Below are 17,352 nucleotides of genomic sequence, written 5' to 3'. Positions count from 1 at the left end.
CTATCTATGTGAAAGGTCCCAAACATATGTACACTAAAAGAAAAGGAGTATTTGTGGCACCTTAGAGACTAACAAATTTATTTGAGCATAAGCTGGTGAGGAGCAGCAGATAGCCCTGCGGGGGAAGCAGGGGAGAACTGAAGGGTTTTTTCCCCTACAGCCCAGGGGTGGGTTAATTTGACTCTACAAATAACCAGAGGATCCTGGTGACATAACATTGATAACTCCATGACCCAAATTAAGAGAGAAGACCTTGCAGCTCAGCTCAGGGCTAGCAGACTGTGACCACAGGGAAAAAAGAGACCACATCTTAAAAACTGCTCCCTGGCTCAATCTCTTCAGAGTGAATCCCACTCATTGACAGTGTCACTCATTGGGAAAAATGTCTCCTGCCTCTCTGAGTTCTGGGCAGCATCTGTAGGACCAGGAACCCATCACCTCCATGTCCCAGATCTCTATAGACATTCAATCTGGATGTCTCCTCTCGGTCCCTCCATTGACAGAGTGAATTCTATGCATAATGCTTTCTTAATGCTGAGAGGAGCTGCCTGTTCCTAGGGGAATGTGGTTACTCAGAGAGGGAGGGTCTGGGGCAGGTGGCTGCGGTGCACTCCTTTTTATTTATTTGATCAATTTTCATAAAGAAACAAACAATAATCCTTTATGTATGTATGTATTTATTTATTTGATTGATTAATTTGCATCAAGAAAGAAACTGAAAACACAATAAAAATATAAAAAGGGAAGTGACTGGCAGCTTGACTGAGTTACCAAACTCTGCATGTCTCACAGGACAGCTAGTAACATTATTCACTCACACAACTTCACAACTTTTCAAAGCTGCCAAACTAGACTGTGCAAAATCAGAGACTATTACACAGACAGAACATGCTGGGGGTAACCAGGCCCTACAATAGCAATTCCGCATCCCAGGGCAGGACAGTCAGTGCACCCCTAGATTGGGATGGTTGAGGTTTACGATGCTACTTTTTATCCTCTGGGTAACACATTAGAACCCATTCTGAGTAAGTTGTGGTGTTGCTTCATCTAGTTAACTTTTTTATCTTAAAAATACATCTTTCCCATCTGCCAGGGCCCTTTTAAATCACCGGGTCCCTGGGCAACTGGCCCCTTTACACACAGACAGTGGGCCGGGGGTGACAATAAAAACAAACAGACACACACACACAGGACAGATCCAGGGCTATACATCTTGCTAGGACCCAGGAGGCGCTGAGCAGAGCGATTCCTGAGGTCACTCAGCCTGGCAGCAGGAAGCGAATTGCAGTCTCTGCAGTAAGAAAAGGAGGACTTGTGGCACCTTAGAGACTAACAAATTTATTTGAGCATAAGCTTTCGTGAGCCACAGCTCACTTCATCGGATGCATTCAGTGACTCTGTTATGGCGCAACCCACCTTCCTTGCAAGACCCCAGGACCTCGGCTGCTGCCGCTGGGGACCCCAGAGCCCTGGCTGCAGGCAGGGGAGGTTTCCTATCGAGGGAGGAACATTCCCACTGCTCCTCGAGAAACTGTTCCAGTGCAGAGATCCTCGCCTGTCCCGTCACCACCACCCGCTCCCTACTGGGACCCAGAGCCCTGTTCCCAGGCAGTGCCCCACGTGGAGAGAAGGTGAGACTTGCCCCCCTCCCCACAGAGCGATGCTCCAGGTGCAGCCTGTCTTCAGGGGCAGGGGGATGCCCCAGGCTGCTCCCAGCTGGGCTGCCTGCGATTCCCTGCATTGGGCAGAGGAAAACTGGCTGCCAGCTCCCACGGTTTGCAGTGAATGTGAGGGATGGGGGTGGGACAGAGACAGGTGGGGAGCCATAGGGGGTTGGGAGCCAAAAGGGGATGAAGAGGGGGAGGGAGCTCTGAGAGCCAGAGGGCATTGGGAGGGGGGGTTGAATGGGGGGGGAAGGGAGGCTGAGGGAATACCCAGGAATCGGGGAGGATTCTGGGGCTTAGAGGAACAGAACTGGAATAGAGGGAAATGGGAGTGGGGGGATAAAGGGAAGGAAAGGGGGGATGTGAGAAGAAGGGGCTGTGGGGAGGCTGGAGGGAGAATATGAGAGCAAGCATAGACCAGCTGGGGAAGGGAGATCCAGAGGTAGGGGAAGGGAAAGGGATGGTGAGAGATACAGTGGCAGCTCCCCCAGCCCATGGGGTAGGAGAGGGGGAGGGGGCTGCCCACCTAGCAGCTAGTGGTGAATCTTTTTCCTTAAAAATGGTCAAACAAGCATTGGGAGTGGGCAGGGGACTTCCCTCTAAGGGCTCAGAATATACAAGGCAAATACTCCCCTTCCCCCACCACACACACACCCTTCACAATTTAGTTTTTGATTTTCTCAAGACAATCTAATTATTGGGGGATCTGACTCCTGGATGTTAAATGCTTGGGGCTGACAGAACTGAAGAGGGTCCTGCTTTTGATTTCTGTGCAGGATTCTGTGTCAAACCAGAGTCACTGAGAGCAACAGCAGTTAAGGAGTCTAACTGAAACTTTTTTTTCTTCCTCTGTTCAGTTCAGGTTCAGTCAGTAAAACAAAATTAGGGATCAGGTTCGGTTCCAGTTTAAGTTTGAAATCCCTATTTGAACTGGTTCTCTGGTTCCAGCGTGAGTCCAGATGGCAAATGAGATCAGCAGCAGCCTGGCTGTCCCTTGGGGGCTGCAGGGGCAGCACAGGGAGACTCAGTCATTAGCTGCCCCTACTAGAGGGCTCTGGTAATTGCTAAGGTAGAGGAGGCTGGTGTCAGTCTCTCTTTGTGCTCAGGATACTGCAACCCTAGAGCTAGCTGGGCTTCCTGGGGTAGATGCTGCTACCTCCATTGTGATTTGGGAACATGGGCTGAGCAGCTGCTACTGCCCAGTGAGGTCTGTGCTGGGATAGACCATCACTAACGCTCCCTTTATGCTCAGCAGAGGGGGGACTTTCTCCTGTGACTGGAATCAGTGCTCTAGGTCTGCCCCAGATTCTGCTGCAACCAGCTCCTGAGTTGAAGGTGATGAGAGAGAACTTGGAGAAAGTGCTGGGGATGGACAGGAAAGTAACTACTCAAACAATCCCTCCTCACTCCATCTCTGCTCCCAGCTGTCTTTGAGTCCCAGAGCTGCTGCCCTGGACACACCCAGGGCCACACTCCTGTTAGCAGTGGCAGTAGTTATGGGAGAGGAAACACCCACAGGCTACAGGAATGGGAGGACAGTAACCAGCTCTTCCATGCAGAAAGGAGACAGGAGAGACTAAATGGGGCAGTAGGAGCAAGAAGTTGGGTGGGAGGTTCCTGGCTCTCAGCCCTGCCCAACTCCATTTCCCGCAGCACCCCGGGGGCAGATTGATTTACTTGGGAAAAAGGTGAGGAGCAGAGAGAGGAAAAGCCAGTTCCTGCCTCTGCTTATTCCCCATGCTGCTGGGGAATGTGCTGCCCTGGCAACAGTGTCAGGGGGAATCCACCAAAGTGACTTCTTCAATTCTGCTCTTTTCTAGCATTTGGCTCAGAGACTGTGTTCTTATGGGGTTTAAAGTGTCTTGTGGGTTTAGTCCCGATGGGAGGGGTCAGGTCTGTGTTGTAATAACGTAATTGAGGATTTTCTCAGCATGGCAGAGTCTAGAGTGTCTGTCTGCAGGGAGAGAGTCTGGGGGGAATTGGGGTGTGAAATGGACTAACACTAATTCAGAAACCTCCCCAATTGTCCTTCTCACCCTGACAGGATGTAGAATATATATATTTTACTATATGTTCCATTCTATGCATCCGATAAAGTGAGCTGTAGCTCACGAAAGCTTATGCTCTAATAAATTTGTTAGTCTCTAAGGTGCCACAAGTACTCCTGTTCTTTTTGCGAATACAGACTAATACGGCTGCTACTCTGAAACCTGTCGGAAAAGCTTCAGTGACAGATCACAACTCATTACACATCAGAGAGCTCACACAGGAAAGAAACTAAATAAATGCTTGGATGATGGGAAAAGCTTCAGTTCCAGCTCATACCTTCCAATACATCCCAGAATCCACATGGAACAGAATCTATAAATGCCTTGACAGCTCTGTTCCCTCTAATTTTTCCCACACATGTGCAGAATGAATTTTGTTTTGTGCACCAATATGGAGATGTTGTGTGATGGGGGAGGGATAACTTGGTGGTTTAAGCACTGGCCTGCTAAACCCAGGCTTGTGAGTTCAATCCTAGAGGGGGCCATTTAGGGATCTAGGGCAAAAACTGGGGATTGATCCTGCTTTGAGCAGGGGGTTGGACTAGATGACCTCCTGAGGTCCCTTCCAACCCTGATATTCTGTGATTCACTGGTGTGGTGCCTCCTGCTGGTCATCTTGGGAATTAGCTCTTCACCTGCTCCAGACCCCCCCTGCAGCTCACCTGCCACTGGCCCCATGTCCCTCCTGGACCCCAGTGTCCTTTACCTTGGGGTTCTGCACCAGCAGTACCTCCCATGCTCTGGGTCTCCCCTCCCAGGGGAACCCCCACCCTCTAAATCCACCTTGTCTCTGTGGCTACCGCCAGTCATCTGCAGACTGCAGTCTGTAAACCACTCATCACTAGCAAGGAGGGTCAGACCAGCTGCCTCTGCAACCTCACTACCTGTGCATTTAGCAAGGCCCACAGCCTGGGGATTTACCATGCTGGAGCTCCCTTTGCCTTTCCCTACCACAGCTCTGTTTCAGGTACCTTGCTCTCAGGCAGCTAGCCCTTCTCCCTCTAGAGACTCCCTACCTTCTAGCCCACAGCCCTCTTATGAGGGCCAGCTGGGGCCTGATTGAGCTGGCCACACCTGTAGTCAGCTAGTCGCTCAGGTGCTGGCTTTTCCCAGCCACAGCCACCTCCAGGGCTGCTTTTAACCCCCTACCTACTGGAGTGGGGCAGCTGCCCCACTACACCTTCATATTGGTGAACAAAACAAAAGTCGTGTGGCGGGGTGGGATTGAGGGGTTTGGAATGTGGAAGGGGGCTCAGGGTGAGGTGCAGGGGGGTGAGGGCTCCGATTGGGGGTTTGGGCTCTGGGGTGTGGCTGGGGATGAGAGGCTCAGGGCTGGGGAAGAGCGTTAGAGGGCTCTGGGATAGGGCCATGTGTGAGGAGTTTGGTGTACAGGAGGGTGCTCTGGGGCTATGGTGGGGAGAGAGGACTCCCCTAGCTCTCTCTCCCCACAGCAGCACCTGGGCTGAGGGGAAGAGGTGCCTCTCCCTGACCATGGCGGGTCCGGTGGGGGCTGCATTCAGGCTGCCCCTCCCCTGGCTGCAGCAGGTCTAGCTGGGGCTGCGTTTGGGCTGCCCTTCCCCTGGCCGGGAGGGTTCCCTGAGCACCATCACAGTGTTAAGTAAGCTGTTGCACAGCTGCATGGCTGCGCAGCTTAAACTGAACTTAGCATAAAGAAAAGGAGTACTTGTAGCACCTTAGAGACTAACAAGTTTATTTAAGTATAAGCTTTCGTGAGCTATAGCTCACTTCATCGGATGCATTCTGAAACCTGAACTTAGCATGACAGTGGAAAAAGTTTCATTCAAAGATCAAACTTTGTTTCACATCAGCACAAGGGAGAATCCATAAATATTTGGATTGTGGCCAAAGCTTCAATAACTGCAGAAAGAGATAGTCTGAGCTCACACATGACTCCCCATCTGACAATTCACACAAGAAAGAGCTTGAATGTGGGGGAAGTTTCATTTGTTGCTCACACGGTATCAAGCATCGGCAGATCCACACGGAGAAGACCCCTCTCAGATGTCCTTAGCATGAAAAATGCTTTACTTGGAGCTAACACCACACTGGACATCAGACACTCCTCCACACAGGAGAGAAATTCTCTCAGTGCCTGACTAGGGCTAGCCATAGTGAAAACTCCATTTCCAAATTCCCACACACAGTAGTGGCATTTGGCTCCCACGTATCCAGCTGCCGATCTCTGGGGGCAAGTTCCAGCGGCAGCTGACCTGGAGATGATCAGTGAGCCTCCGGTTAGCCTGGTCTAAGCAAACTGCTGTCCTCGCTGCTGCAGGCCTGGCTGCTGAACTGATGGGCCTTCCTGCCTCCTGCTAACCTGTGGGGGAAGGGAGAGTGAAACTCCTCCAGAAGCTTCTGCCTGGATGAAGTTCCCCCCCCCTTCCCTTCCAAGACATGGTGCCCCTTCCGTGGAGACTAGGAGAAGGATACTTGGGCCAAGCCCTTCATTCACTCTGGATACCTGCCCCACCCCCATTTTTCAGGAACCCCTGGACTGGGCTCCTCCACTTACCTGGAGCTGGTCCCAGTAGGGTGAGTGTCCCTGGGGGCTAGCAAAACTTCCCCTCCCTAAATCCCCTGAGGTGCTGGGTTCCAGGAGATCAAATGTGAAGTGACCAGGAGGGATGGGTTATGGGGAGGAAACTGGGGGATTGAATGGTTGGGTCTGGTGGATGTGGGATGCAGAGGGTGCTGAGGAAATCAAGTGTTAGGGATCATGGGATAAGAGAGGAGAGTACAGGGAAGAGAGGTGCTGCCTCTTATCACTCATCCCCTCTGCCCCTTTCCCCTGCCCCCTCTACGTTCAGAAAGCACCACTAAGAGGGACTGATTTCCACACGGTCTTTTGTGGGAGATGTAAAGGCTTCGGGATCCCACCTCTGCCGGCACAGCACCAGCTTCTGAGGGTCTCTCTGTGGTGGGAAAAGTGGTTGGGATTAGCTAGCAAATCTCCCCTGACCCTCCCCCATTTTTCCTAGTCTAGACGGACCTCAACCATTTTATATATTCTGATCCCCCCATTAGCAGAGTGATTGTTAGAGTCACTGAGTTGCCCCTTTGGGGAGAGATTGCCTCATTTCCACATAGTCTCACATTGCTCCAGGTTATGCCAAAAACATTTATTTTTTGTACATTGACTCCCTTAGAGACCAGAATTAAATAGATTCTAAAATTGCTGGAGTAGGGATAGGAAGATGCAGTGTTTGGATTCTGTGTTATTTGAGGGTGATGGGATGAGTTGGAGGGATTCCCTCTTCCCCCCTTCACTGTCACTCTCCACCCCAACACAGCAGCCTGTATCAGCCTTGGATAGTTTATCCTCTCCCCATTCTACCCTCCACCTCCTATCATGGCACTTGCCACAATGTTCTTTACTCTCCATGCTTAGGAATCACACTTCGATTTTTTTGATCCTGACTCAGACTCATGAGAGCTAGAGATGAAAGTGTCCTAGACTTGGAGGGGGAATTCAAATGAACCAGAAAACTCTGTTTCAGCTTTCTGACCTTAAATTCCTGTTTCCATCTATTGGTAAAGTGTCTTCTGGCTTTTTCCAGCCAAGGCCAGAACATTTGTAGATGGATAGATTTTAGCTTTGGTTTGTTTTTGTTTATTTTTTGTATTAGGACAATGCTAAAACTTTTGTAAATGACAAAACCAAATAATGAGGAGGTGCTGAGTACAGCAGGTTTAGCCAGTTCAGAGGAAAATGGATACATTTGTTTTCCGTCTCTTGGGAGTTATGATTCTGTGGGATTTCACTTTATGAACCTTAAAGTGTTTCGTAGCCCATCTTGTAGTGTTGGCTTTTCTCTCTTCCTGAAGGCTGTTTGGTCACATAGTTTGATATTAATTTAGTTTGACAGGATGTAGAACAGTTTTATTGAAGACTTTACGAAACAAATGATCATTTGCCAGAAGAGTCTTTTTTATTTTATTTTAACCTTTCTTTACCCTTTGTCATGAGATTTTTGTGTGTTTGAACAATGAAAATTATCAATGTTTCCCAGCATGAATACTGAGGGTGAGTGCTAGATTCACACTCTGAGAGGCTGAGACTGAAGAGGTCATGGAGTTACTTTCTGATCCTTGCAGAGATGTGAGATGCAGTCAGGAGGGGGAGAGGGTGGGGAAACAGAGCTGGGAAACTGCACATTTTTCTCTTGAGAACCAGAGAGCTGATGCTGAGAACTGTGAACTTGCTGTGCCAATGCCAGAGAGACACAGGAATTGCCCTGTGAGTCCTGGGTGAAGCCATCCCTGAAATCTAAAGGCTACAGATTATGTCCCTAGATGAAATATGAGGGGAGGGGACAGCGTCTCCTGATTGCTGAAAGGACGAGCGTGGGCAGAGACAAGAAGGAAGTTGGGGAAGCCAACAATTCTGAGCCAGCCTTGAAGCCAGGCTGATCCCCATCATAGAGGCCAGAGGGAGATGAGGAGCCTGACAGCTCAGCTGGTCACCCCCTCCCCATCTACCAGTGTCCTGTGTGGGGATGACAAACAGTCTGCCCACACTAACCCCACACTCTAATCTGAGCTCCTTGGATTCCCTGCTCTCGGAGTGTTTGCTTTATGACTGGGTCCCAGCATCTCTCCTGGATTTTCTGCACTTTTCTACCAGTTTGTAACTGTTGCTCTTTTGCTGATGTATGTGGGATTTGGGTGCAGCAATGTGCTGGGTTGCGGATGTAAAGTACCAAGCTGAGCTGGGCTGGGAGTGGGGAAAGGAATCTGTCTTTGTTCGTCCTTTGGAATAATAAAGTAGAATTTAGTTTTTTACATTTCCAAGTGCAGTTTGTCTTGCATTAAATACCCAGCAGATTCAGAGTGGAGATTAACGGTAAAAGCAATGCTAACATGGTCTGGTATGGAAATGCACAGTGAGGTCACCCATACAATCTCACCTCTGCCCCATCATAGCCTCAACTGCAGCCACTATACTCACAAATTTATGTATAATATGGCTAAAGTGATTCTGGTATCTGAGCTGGGTTTCAACTCAAGAGTAGTAAAATTAAACCTGTGAATAAGGTCTTGCCACACTGGGAGTTTAGATTGGTAGGTTTGGGAGTCTCTCTCTGTTGATACTTAGCCTGTTCCTTATATCACACTTTCATCCAAATTCATTCTTGTCTGGTTGCAACATAATTGTATCTCAGTAAATATCATGATTATTTGTAATACAGCAGCAGCCAGATGCTCCACAGAAGACTACAACTGTATTGTGCTAGGTACTGTATATACACAGCATGGGAGACAGCTCCTTAGGGAAAGAGTTTACAGTCTAAACATGCAGATCAGCCTATATAATGATTTTGTAAATATCAGGAGCAATCCTGAAATCTAAAGGGCTATGAGCGACATCCCAATAGGAATGATGAGGGGAGGGGGCAGCATCTCCTGATTGCTGAGAGAAGGAGGCTCTGCACTTCGTTCACTTTCTATTAAGTGTAAAAAACACAGATTGTTCTCCCCCAGAATTACAGCACTTACCCCTAGAGTGCAGAACACATTTTCTGAGCAAAGTCAATCTGTTACTGGCTTTAGCAATAATCATTAACATTGGGTCTGTTCAGACATTTAGCATTGACTGTCAGACCCTGCCTTGTAGTGATACCATTCAAAGCTCCATATTATTCTGATTAAGGTATTTTAGTGCTTATGGGCCCATATTATATTAAACTGATTTTTAAACCCCATTAGCTTTTGGGTAAGTTTTTCAAAAGCATCTTTCCCAAAATGACTTAGGGTTGTATTTTTTAAGGTATTAGGTGCCTGAGGATGCAGATAGGGGTCGAGTGGGGTTACCAAAGCAGGTTAGGCACCAGGGGCTAGATGCACAAAAAGGTTTAGGTCCCTAGCTGCTACTTTCACTTTAGGTACCTGAATCTGACATTTAGGTGACAGCGATCCTCAACTGCCCCCCAACTCCCCCAGCCACTCAGCTGTTGCCTAACTCTGATGGTGTCTAAAGATCCGATGCACCTAAATTTCTGTCATTTAAATCATCCAAATGCCTACAAATCTGGTGCTGGGCATGCTCCCACTGGCTCAGGCTAGGCGCACAGATCCCGATTTCATACCTAAGCACCAGCACGTGCCTCACACTATGGTTTCCCTGGCCTGCCTCTCATGTGGCTGCCCCCCTGCCCACTCTGCTTTGTCTCAGGCCCATGTCCCATTTCAGGCAGGGGGAGGTTAAATTTGGTGTTTTAACTCCATGGCACAATGCCACTGGCTCAATTTTGACCCCAGAGGCTCCCCTCCCTCCCCCTCTTGCAGCCAATGTGGGACATTCGGGCCTATCCAGAGTGCTCAGAGCACCAGCTCTGGAACCCGACCAGCTGGTGCTTCACCGCCAACATTCAGGTACAGCATGGGCAGCTGCTGTCAATGCCCACAGGGGGGAGTCAGCCAGGAGAGGGGCAGAGGGGGACTGGCAGGGGACAGAAATGGCCGGGTATTGACTAGTGCCCAGTGATGGGTTAATCCAGCCCTGCGAATAACCAGAGGAACCTGGAAAGCACTGACAGCTACATGGCCCAAGATAGAGGAGCAGAGCTTGTAGCTCCGGCCCAGGGCTAGTAGCTAGTGAGCTTGATGTGCAGACAAGAGACCGTCTCTGACAAACTGCTCTTTGTGCCAGTCTATGATCAGAGTGACTCACACACACAGTCAGTGTCACCGAGAACCGTGTCTCCTGCTGATCCCGGTTCTGGGCAGCCTGTCAAGGACCAGGACTCATGTGTGTCCCTGTTAATACTGGGGACTCTGTGGAACAATGCCCAATCTCCATAGAAATGCCCTTTCTCCCCCCATCCTGGGATCTGCACATCTCCTTTCTGCCCATTGACACAGTGGCTTCTATGCCTGATGCCCCCTTAATGCTGAGAGAAGCTGCCCATGCCCAGGGGATGTGGGGCCCCCAAGAGGCAGGGTCTGGGGCAGGGGGCTGCAGGGCAATCCCTTGATCGCTAGGACCCAGGAGCAGCTGGGATGCGGCTCTGGGAGCGATCGCTGGGGTCACTCAGTCCGGGCAGCAGGAAGTGAATCGCTCTCGCTGCAGTGACTCTGGGGCGTTGTGAGGAGCCCGCGCTCCTTGCAAGATCCCTGAACCCCCGGCGGCGGCTGCTGGGGACCCCGGAGCCCTGGCTGCAGCCGGGAGAGGGGAATCTCCAGCAGTAACATTCCCGCTGCTCCCCAGGAGCCTCTCCCGGTGCAGAGACCCCAGCCTGGCCAGGACCCCCCATCCCGGGCCCCAGCCCCTGCTCCCAGGGGAGCCCCGCTCGGAGGGAAGGTAAGAGAGACCTGCCCATCCCCCCAGGGAGCGGTGCCTCCCGGTGCCAGCCTGGCTGCAGGGGAGGGTTTGGCCCCAGGCTGCTCCCAGCGGAGCTGGCTGCGATCCCCTGCCCTGGGCCCGGGAAAGCTGCCGCCAGCCCCCAGTGCTTGCAGGGCGGGTGCAGCCAGCGCGCGCCGTGGGGAGGGCTGGGACAGCGACACGTGGGAGGATAAAGGGGGGTGGGACCCGGAAGGGGGCTGAAGTGGGGCGGAGGGGATTGAGGCATGAAATGGGATGTGTGACGGGTAGGAGGGGGCTGAGCAGGGATGCAGGGGGCGGGATGGGGGTAGGGGGCAGTGGTTGCGTTGCAGGGAGGATGAGGCAATGCCGGAGAACCGTGGGGGTGGGGGGGGAGGATCCTGGAGCGGGTGGGAACAGGGGTGGGATAGAAGGAAAATGGTGCCGGGAGGGGGGCAGTGAGAGGGGGAAAAAGTGTGTGGGGGGCTGAGACTTGGGGGGCCTGGAGGGAGAATGGCGGTGCAAGCGGAGACTGGCTTGGGAATGGGGAGAGAGGCTAGTGATAAAGGAGAGCGATCGTGAGAGATACAATGGCAGCTCCCCCACCGCATAGTGCAGGGGGGGGGGGGGCTGCCCTACCCATCAGCCAGCTGGGGATTTTGTTTTCAGAGGAAATGGTCACGCTGGCGGGGGGAGCAGGGGACTAACCCCTGAGGGCTCCAAAGTTACAAGGCAAATATCCCCACAGAACTGGCCCCCAACAGACACAATCTTTCGCTACTTTCTTAAGCCAAACACACGATTTCTGGGCTCTGGCTCCTGACTGGGACCGTCTGGGGTGGCAGGATGGACCAGGGCCCCTCTTGGATTTCTGAGCAGGATTCAGGGCTCAGAATCGCCCCCAGAACAGCAGGGGTAGATCCGCGTGAGCTAATGAGAACAGCGTCTGCCTGGGACTGCTGGAGGAGAGTGGGGTACTCAGTTATCAACTGCTGCCACCAGAGGGAGAAGAGGCTAGTGTCTGCCTCTCTCTGGCCTGAAGAAGCTATGTTGACTGTTCTCCAGCATATACTGTTTATTTATGTTTCTGATATTTCTGTTCTTTCCTATAGATTCAACCAATTTGTCTGGTACTGAAGTTAGTCTTACTGGCCTGTAATTGCCAGGATTGCCTCTGGAGATTACGTTGGGTATCGTCCAGTCTTCTGGTACAGATGCTGATTTTAGCAAAATATTACATACCACAGTTAGTAGTTCTGCCATTTCAGATGTAATACAGTGTTACTGAAGCTGTGTCATTCCCAGGATATTAAAGATACAAGGTGGGTGAGATAATATCTTTTATTGGACCAATTTCACCTTGAATGGTCTCTTGAAATATGTGTTACCTACTAATGCTAAACAATCTGTTGCATTTTGTATTTAGCTGTGACACTCTGAGTACATTTCCCAGACCTGAAGAAGAGCTCTGTGTAGCTCAAATGAGTATCTCTTTCCCCAGCAGAAGTTGGTCCAATAAATATATTACCTTGCCCACCTTGTCTCTCTCAAGACATCTAGACAAACTAATGTGTAGTTGCGGGGAGGAGCCGGTGGTGGTGGTACATGTAGGTACCAATTACATAGGGAAGGATAGGAGAAAGGTCCTGGATGCCAAATTCAGGCTGCTAGGTAAGAGATTGAAGTCCAGGACTTCCATAGTAGTGTTCTCTGAAATGCTTCCATTTCCATGCACAGGGCCAGTTAGACAGGCAGAACTGCAGGGTCTCAATATGTGGATGAGACGATGGTGTAGGGAGGAGGGGTTTAGATTTATTAGGAAATGGGGGACCTTTTGGGAAAGGGGGAGCCTATACAGGAAGGATGGGCTCCACCTAAACCAAAATGGAACCAGATTGCTGGCACTTACAATTAAAAAAGTCATAGAGCAGTTTTTAAACCAAGAGCTGGGGGAAAGCTGACAGGTGCGGAGGAGCACGTGGTTCAGACAGAGACATCATTTAGGGGAGGATCTATTAATAGAGTTTCCCTATATCCTAGTAAGGAGGAGAGGATGGAAGATGGTACAATATGGGAAGGATCCAGTCAAATGAAAAAAAGTCCCATTCAATTACACCATATCATGGCAGACAGCTAGAAAGTGACAATTATTTTAAGTGTTTATATGCAAACGCTAGAAGTCTCAATAATAAGATGGGTGAACTTGAGTGTCTGGTATTAAATGAGGATATTGATATAGTAGGTATCACAGAAACTTGGTGGAATGAGGATAATCAATGGGACACAGTAATACCAGGGTACAAAATATATCGGAAGATCAGAACAGGTTGTGCTAGTGGGGGAGTGGCATTATATGTGAAAGAAAGCGTAGAATCAAATGAAGTAAAAATCTTAAATGAACTAAACTGTACCATAGAATCTAGTAATTCCATACTTGAATAACACGAATATAGCAGTAGGGACCACCTGACCAGGATGGTGATAGTGACTGTGAAACGCTCAGGGAGATAAGAGAGGTTATAAACATAAAAAACTCAATAATAATGACAGGTTTCAGAGTAGCAGCTGTGTTAGTTTGTATTCGCAAAAGAAAAGGAGTACTTGTGGCACCTTAGAGACTAACAAATTTATTGGAGCATAAGCTTTTGTGAGCTATAGCTCACTTCATCGGATGCAATAATAATGGGGGATTTCAACTATCCCCATATTGACTGGGTACATGTCACCTCAGGACGGGATTCAGAGATAAAGTTTTTTGACACCTTAAATAACTAAATTCTTGGAGCAGCTAGTCCTGGAACCCAGAAGAGGAGAGGCAATTCTTGATACAGTCCTCAGTGGAGCAGAGGATCTGGTCCAAGAGGTGAATATAGCTGGACGTCTTAGTAATAGTGACTATAATTAAATTTAACATCTCTGTGCGGGGGAAAACACCACAAGCAGCCCAACATGATAGCATTTAATTTCAAAAAGGGGAACTATACAAAAAATGAGGAAGTTAGTTAAACAGAAATAAAAGGTACGTGCCACAAGTCAAATCTCTGAAAGCTGCATTGAAACCTTTTAAAAGAAACCATAATAGAGGCTCAACTTAAATGCACCCCAAATTTAAAAGACACAATAAAAAGTGCCACCATGGCTAAACAACAAAGTAAAAGAAGAAGTGAGAGGCAAAAAGACATCCTTTAAAAAGTGGAAGTTAAATCCTATTGAGGAAAATAGAAAGGAGTATGAACTCTGGCAAATGAAGTGTAAAAATATAATTAGGAAGGCCAAAAAAGAATACACAGGGTCAGGTAGAGAGGAGGACAGGGTCTGAAAAACCCACTGGGACTTGATCAGGCTAAGGCTTGATTTATGAACAGGCCCATTGGGAGGTGAACATTCCCCCATTTCTAAAACAGGAACATCCCTTCCTCCCACCAGACAGGGCTGGGAAAACAGACCAGAGTTCTGGAGCTTGAACCCACTAGGCAGAGACTGCGGGGGAATACAAAGGAAAGGTGCTGGGATTCCTGTTCCTGTCCCCTACCCAGAGCTCTGCTTCCCACATCAGCCTGTGCCTCGTAGGTTTATGATAAATTAGAAGACTCTGCCCTCCTCTGTCTGCTGGGAGGGATACGGAGCTTTCACTTTCTTGCCAATCCCTGAAGCTTTCTGGCTGCTTTAGCAGAATCTCACCCCCATCCTGCTCAATCTGTTCCTCCCCCCTCTCCCCCCGTGAGCTAGCTTGCTTTCTTCCCATGAATAGTGGGATTGTGGCTGTGGCAGCAGGTGCTGAGTAAGGAACATTTGTTGTTTCAGATGCTGGTGACTTTCGAGGATGTGGCTGTGTATTTCACTGAGGGGCAGGGGACCCTGCTGGACCCCAGTCAGAGAGCCCTGTATAGGGAAGTCATGGAGGAGAATTACGAGAATGTGACCTCATTGGGTAAGGCTTTCCTGGCCTCTCTGTTATTAGAAGCCGTGGGGTCTTGCATTTCCAAATCTGTCAGGTGCATCTTTGGTGAGATAGACTGGAGGTGAACGAACCCTAAAATCCACAGCTGCTATGAGATAAGGGTGTCAAAACCTAATGGACATTCTATCTCATCCCTACCCCTCCAGCTTTCAAGGGGGCAGAAGCCATGTATTGTTCTGTCTGTATTATTTCTCAGGCACACACAAAATTCCTGTGTGACTGGTTCCCCCCCGGGTTGCCATCTGCAACTGGGGTACCACTGAGCCCTCTGACCCATAAGGCCTGGGCTCCCTCTCACACTGTGCTAATGTGACAAGTTGTAGACCCACTCCCGGTCCCACACTTCCACCAGCATCCACACAGGCAGGGACACATGCCGCTGCAGTTTCATGCAGGCTCTCTGTCCAGCCCCTGCATGAACCAATAACAGAAATGCTACAACCAGGATAACTCCCAGCTCCCCAGACATGCACCCCCTCTGGACTATGAACCCAAAATGATACCATATTGCGCTGCACAGGGAATTGTACAACATAAGGTCATAGAGCTCGCCTCCCCACTCAGTGTGGGGAGGAAATGCAACAAACTTGTGTTAAATCAAGCTGAGATTTTTTTCCCGAGACACTTCACTTAAAGGCACACTGGGTTTAGATTAAAACATAAAACAAGTTTATTAACTACAAAAGATAGATTTTAAGTGATTATATGTGATAGCAAACAGATCAAAGCAGATTACCTAGCAAATAAACAAAACACAAACTAAGCTTAATATACTAAATACGTTGGCTAGGAACATGGGTGCCAGGTTTGTATAATTTTTGGTGGTGCCCAAGCAGAGCCGTCCTGTCCATAGGATGGACCGCCTGTCCATAGGCAATTGCCCCGCGCCCTGTGCTTTGGAGGGCCCCGTACTTCGGGGGGACGCAGGGTCCAGGCAGCCTGGGGAGCTAGCAGGGGGTCTGGCACCAGCAGCAACGAGCATGGCCAGGCAGGTCTGCATCTGCAAACAGGCACCCTGCCTCAGGTGCAGCTCCCATTGGCTGCGGTGGCCAATAGGCTAGGAGTCTATGAGCTGCGGGGGAGGAGGAAGGCAAAGGAGGAGGTTGTAGGGAGCAGGGGAGGCAGTGGGGGAGGGGAGTGTCTGGCACAAAGAGGGGCTCTCTGGAGAGGGGTGACAGGGGCATGGGGCTGGTGGGGGTCTTTGGGGGGGGCACAGGGTTGTGTGGGTCTCTGTGGGGAGGGGAGGAGTGATGGATGGAGTCACTGCAGCCTGTGTCTGCTCTGCGGAGGTGGGGTTGCTATAGCCCTCCCAGGAAACCCCCTCTGTACTCTGTATTTTATGCCAACCCCGGGGTGCCCATCGCTGCTCCTTTCCCCTGCGCTGGCTCCATCTGTCTGTCCCCAAAACCCCCCAGCTGTGTCTGTCTGACAGTGACAGACTCCTGCTGCTCTCTCTCTGCCCAGGGCTAAGAGTCGCTGCCTGCGGCTCTCTCTGCCTCCCTGCTGTGGAGGTGCAGCCAGGCAGCTCTGGCACCGCCCCCCGCAGCTCCTGTTGGCCAGGTCAGCTCTGGGGGAAGAAGGGGGACGGAGGCAGCGTGTGGAGCTGCCCTGCCTCTGCTGAGACTCTCTGCACAGGGGACGGGGGGAGCTGCTTGTGGCGAGGCAGGGGAGAGTGAGATGAGAGTGCCCCATGTTGCTGACCCATGGTGTGGGGCGCCTCAAAGCACAAGGCCTGGGGCCCAAACATTGGTGGAGCCGGGCCCACCATCATGAATATTGATGGAACATGGGCACAACGGGCCCATATAACTCGCTACCTATGGATATGAATTAGCAGATTCTCACCCTAAGTGATGGTACAGGCAGACTTGTAGATTCTTAAGGCACAAGCTGCATTAGCTGTACAGCTTGTTTCTCAGGTCTTCATACACTGGCTAGAAATCCCTTTAGCCTGGATCCAGCACTTCCCCCAGTTCAGTCTTTGTTCCTTAGGTGTTTCCAGGAGTCTTCTTGTATGGGGAGTGCAGAACAACAGATGAATTCACTCCTTGTCTTATATAGCTTTAGCATATGGTGGAAACCCTTTGTTTCAAAACTTGGTTCCCAGACTGGTTTGTGGAAATATACTGACATCCCAAGATGGAGTACAGAGACACGTGGTCTGGTCACATGTCCTTGTAGAGTTATAGCAGCCATTGCTTACTGGCTGGCCAAAACACCCACAGGAAAGTTAAGCTATTCCATGGTCCATTGTCTTTGCTGATGGACCATCAGTCCCGCGTGGCTTCTTCATTGTTGTACCTGAAAGGCTGGCTGTGGGTGTTTTCCAGAGCAAGCCCATTTGAATTACAGATCCCT

The 17,352-nt window shown here is 50.1% G+C and overlaps 1 protein-coding gene across 1 annotated transcript in view; it reads left to right on the top strand.

The window, feature by feature from the left end:
* The first annotated feature begins 1,395 nt into the window (after positions 1-1,395).
* LOC119842761 (zinc finger protein 436-like) overlaps positions 1,396-17,352 on the top strand; it is a 380,355-nt gene continuing 364,398 nt past the window's right edge. Inside the window, exons 1-2 of the mRNA XM_043496654.1 lie at positions 1,396-1,631; positions 14,838-14,964. Of these exons, the coding sequence (XP_043352589.1) occupies positions 14,838-14,964 (127 nt within the window). The 5' untranslated portion in view covers positions 1,396-1,631. The remainder of the gene's footprint in view (positions 1,632-14,837; positions 14,965-17,352) is intronic.

The sequence above is a fragment of the Dermochelys coriacea genome, chromosome 14, assembly GCF_009764565.3.
Source record: "Dermochelys coriacea isolate rDerCor1 chromosome 14, rDerCor1.pri.v4, whole genome shotgun sequence".
Classification (NCBI taxonomy): Eukaryota; Metazoa; Chordata; order Testudines; family Dermochelyidae; genus Dermochelys; species Dermochelys coriacea.
The sequence above is the reverse complement of the archived record's forward strand: the minus strand, read 5'-3'. Positions and strand labels throughout refer to the sequence as shown.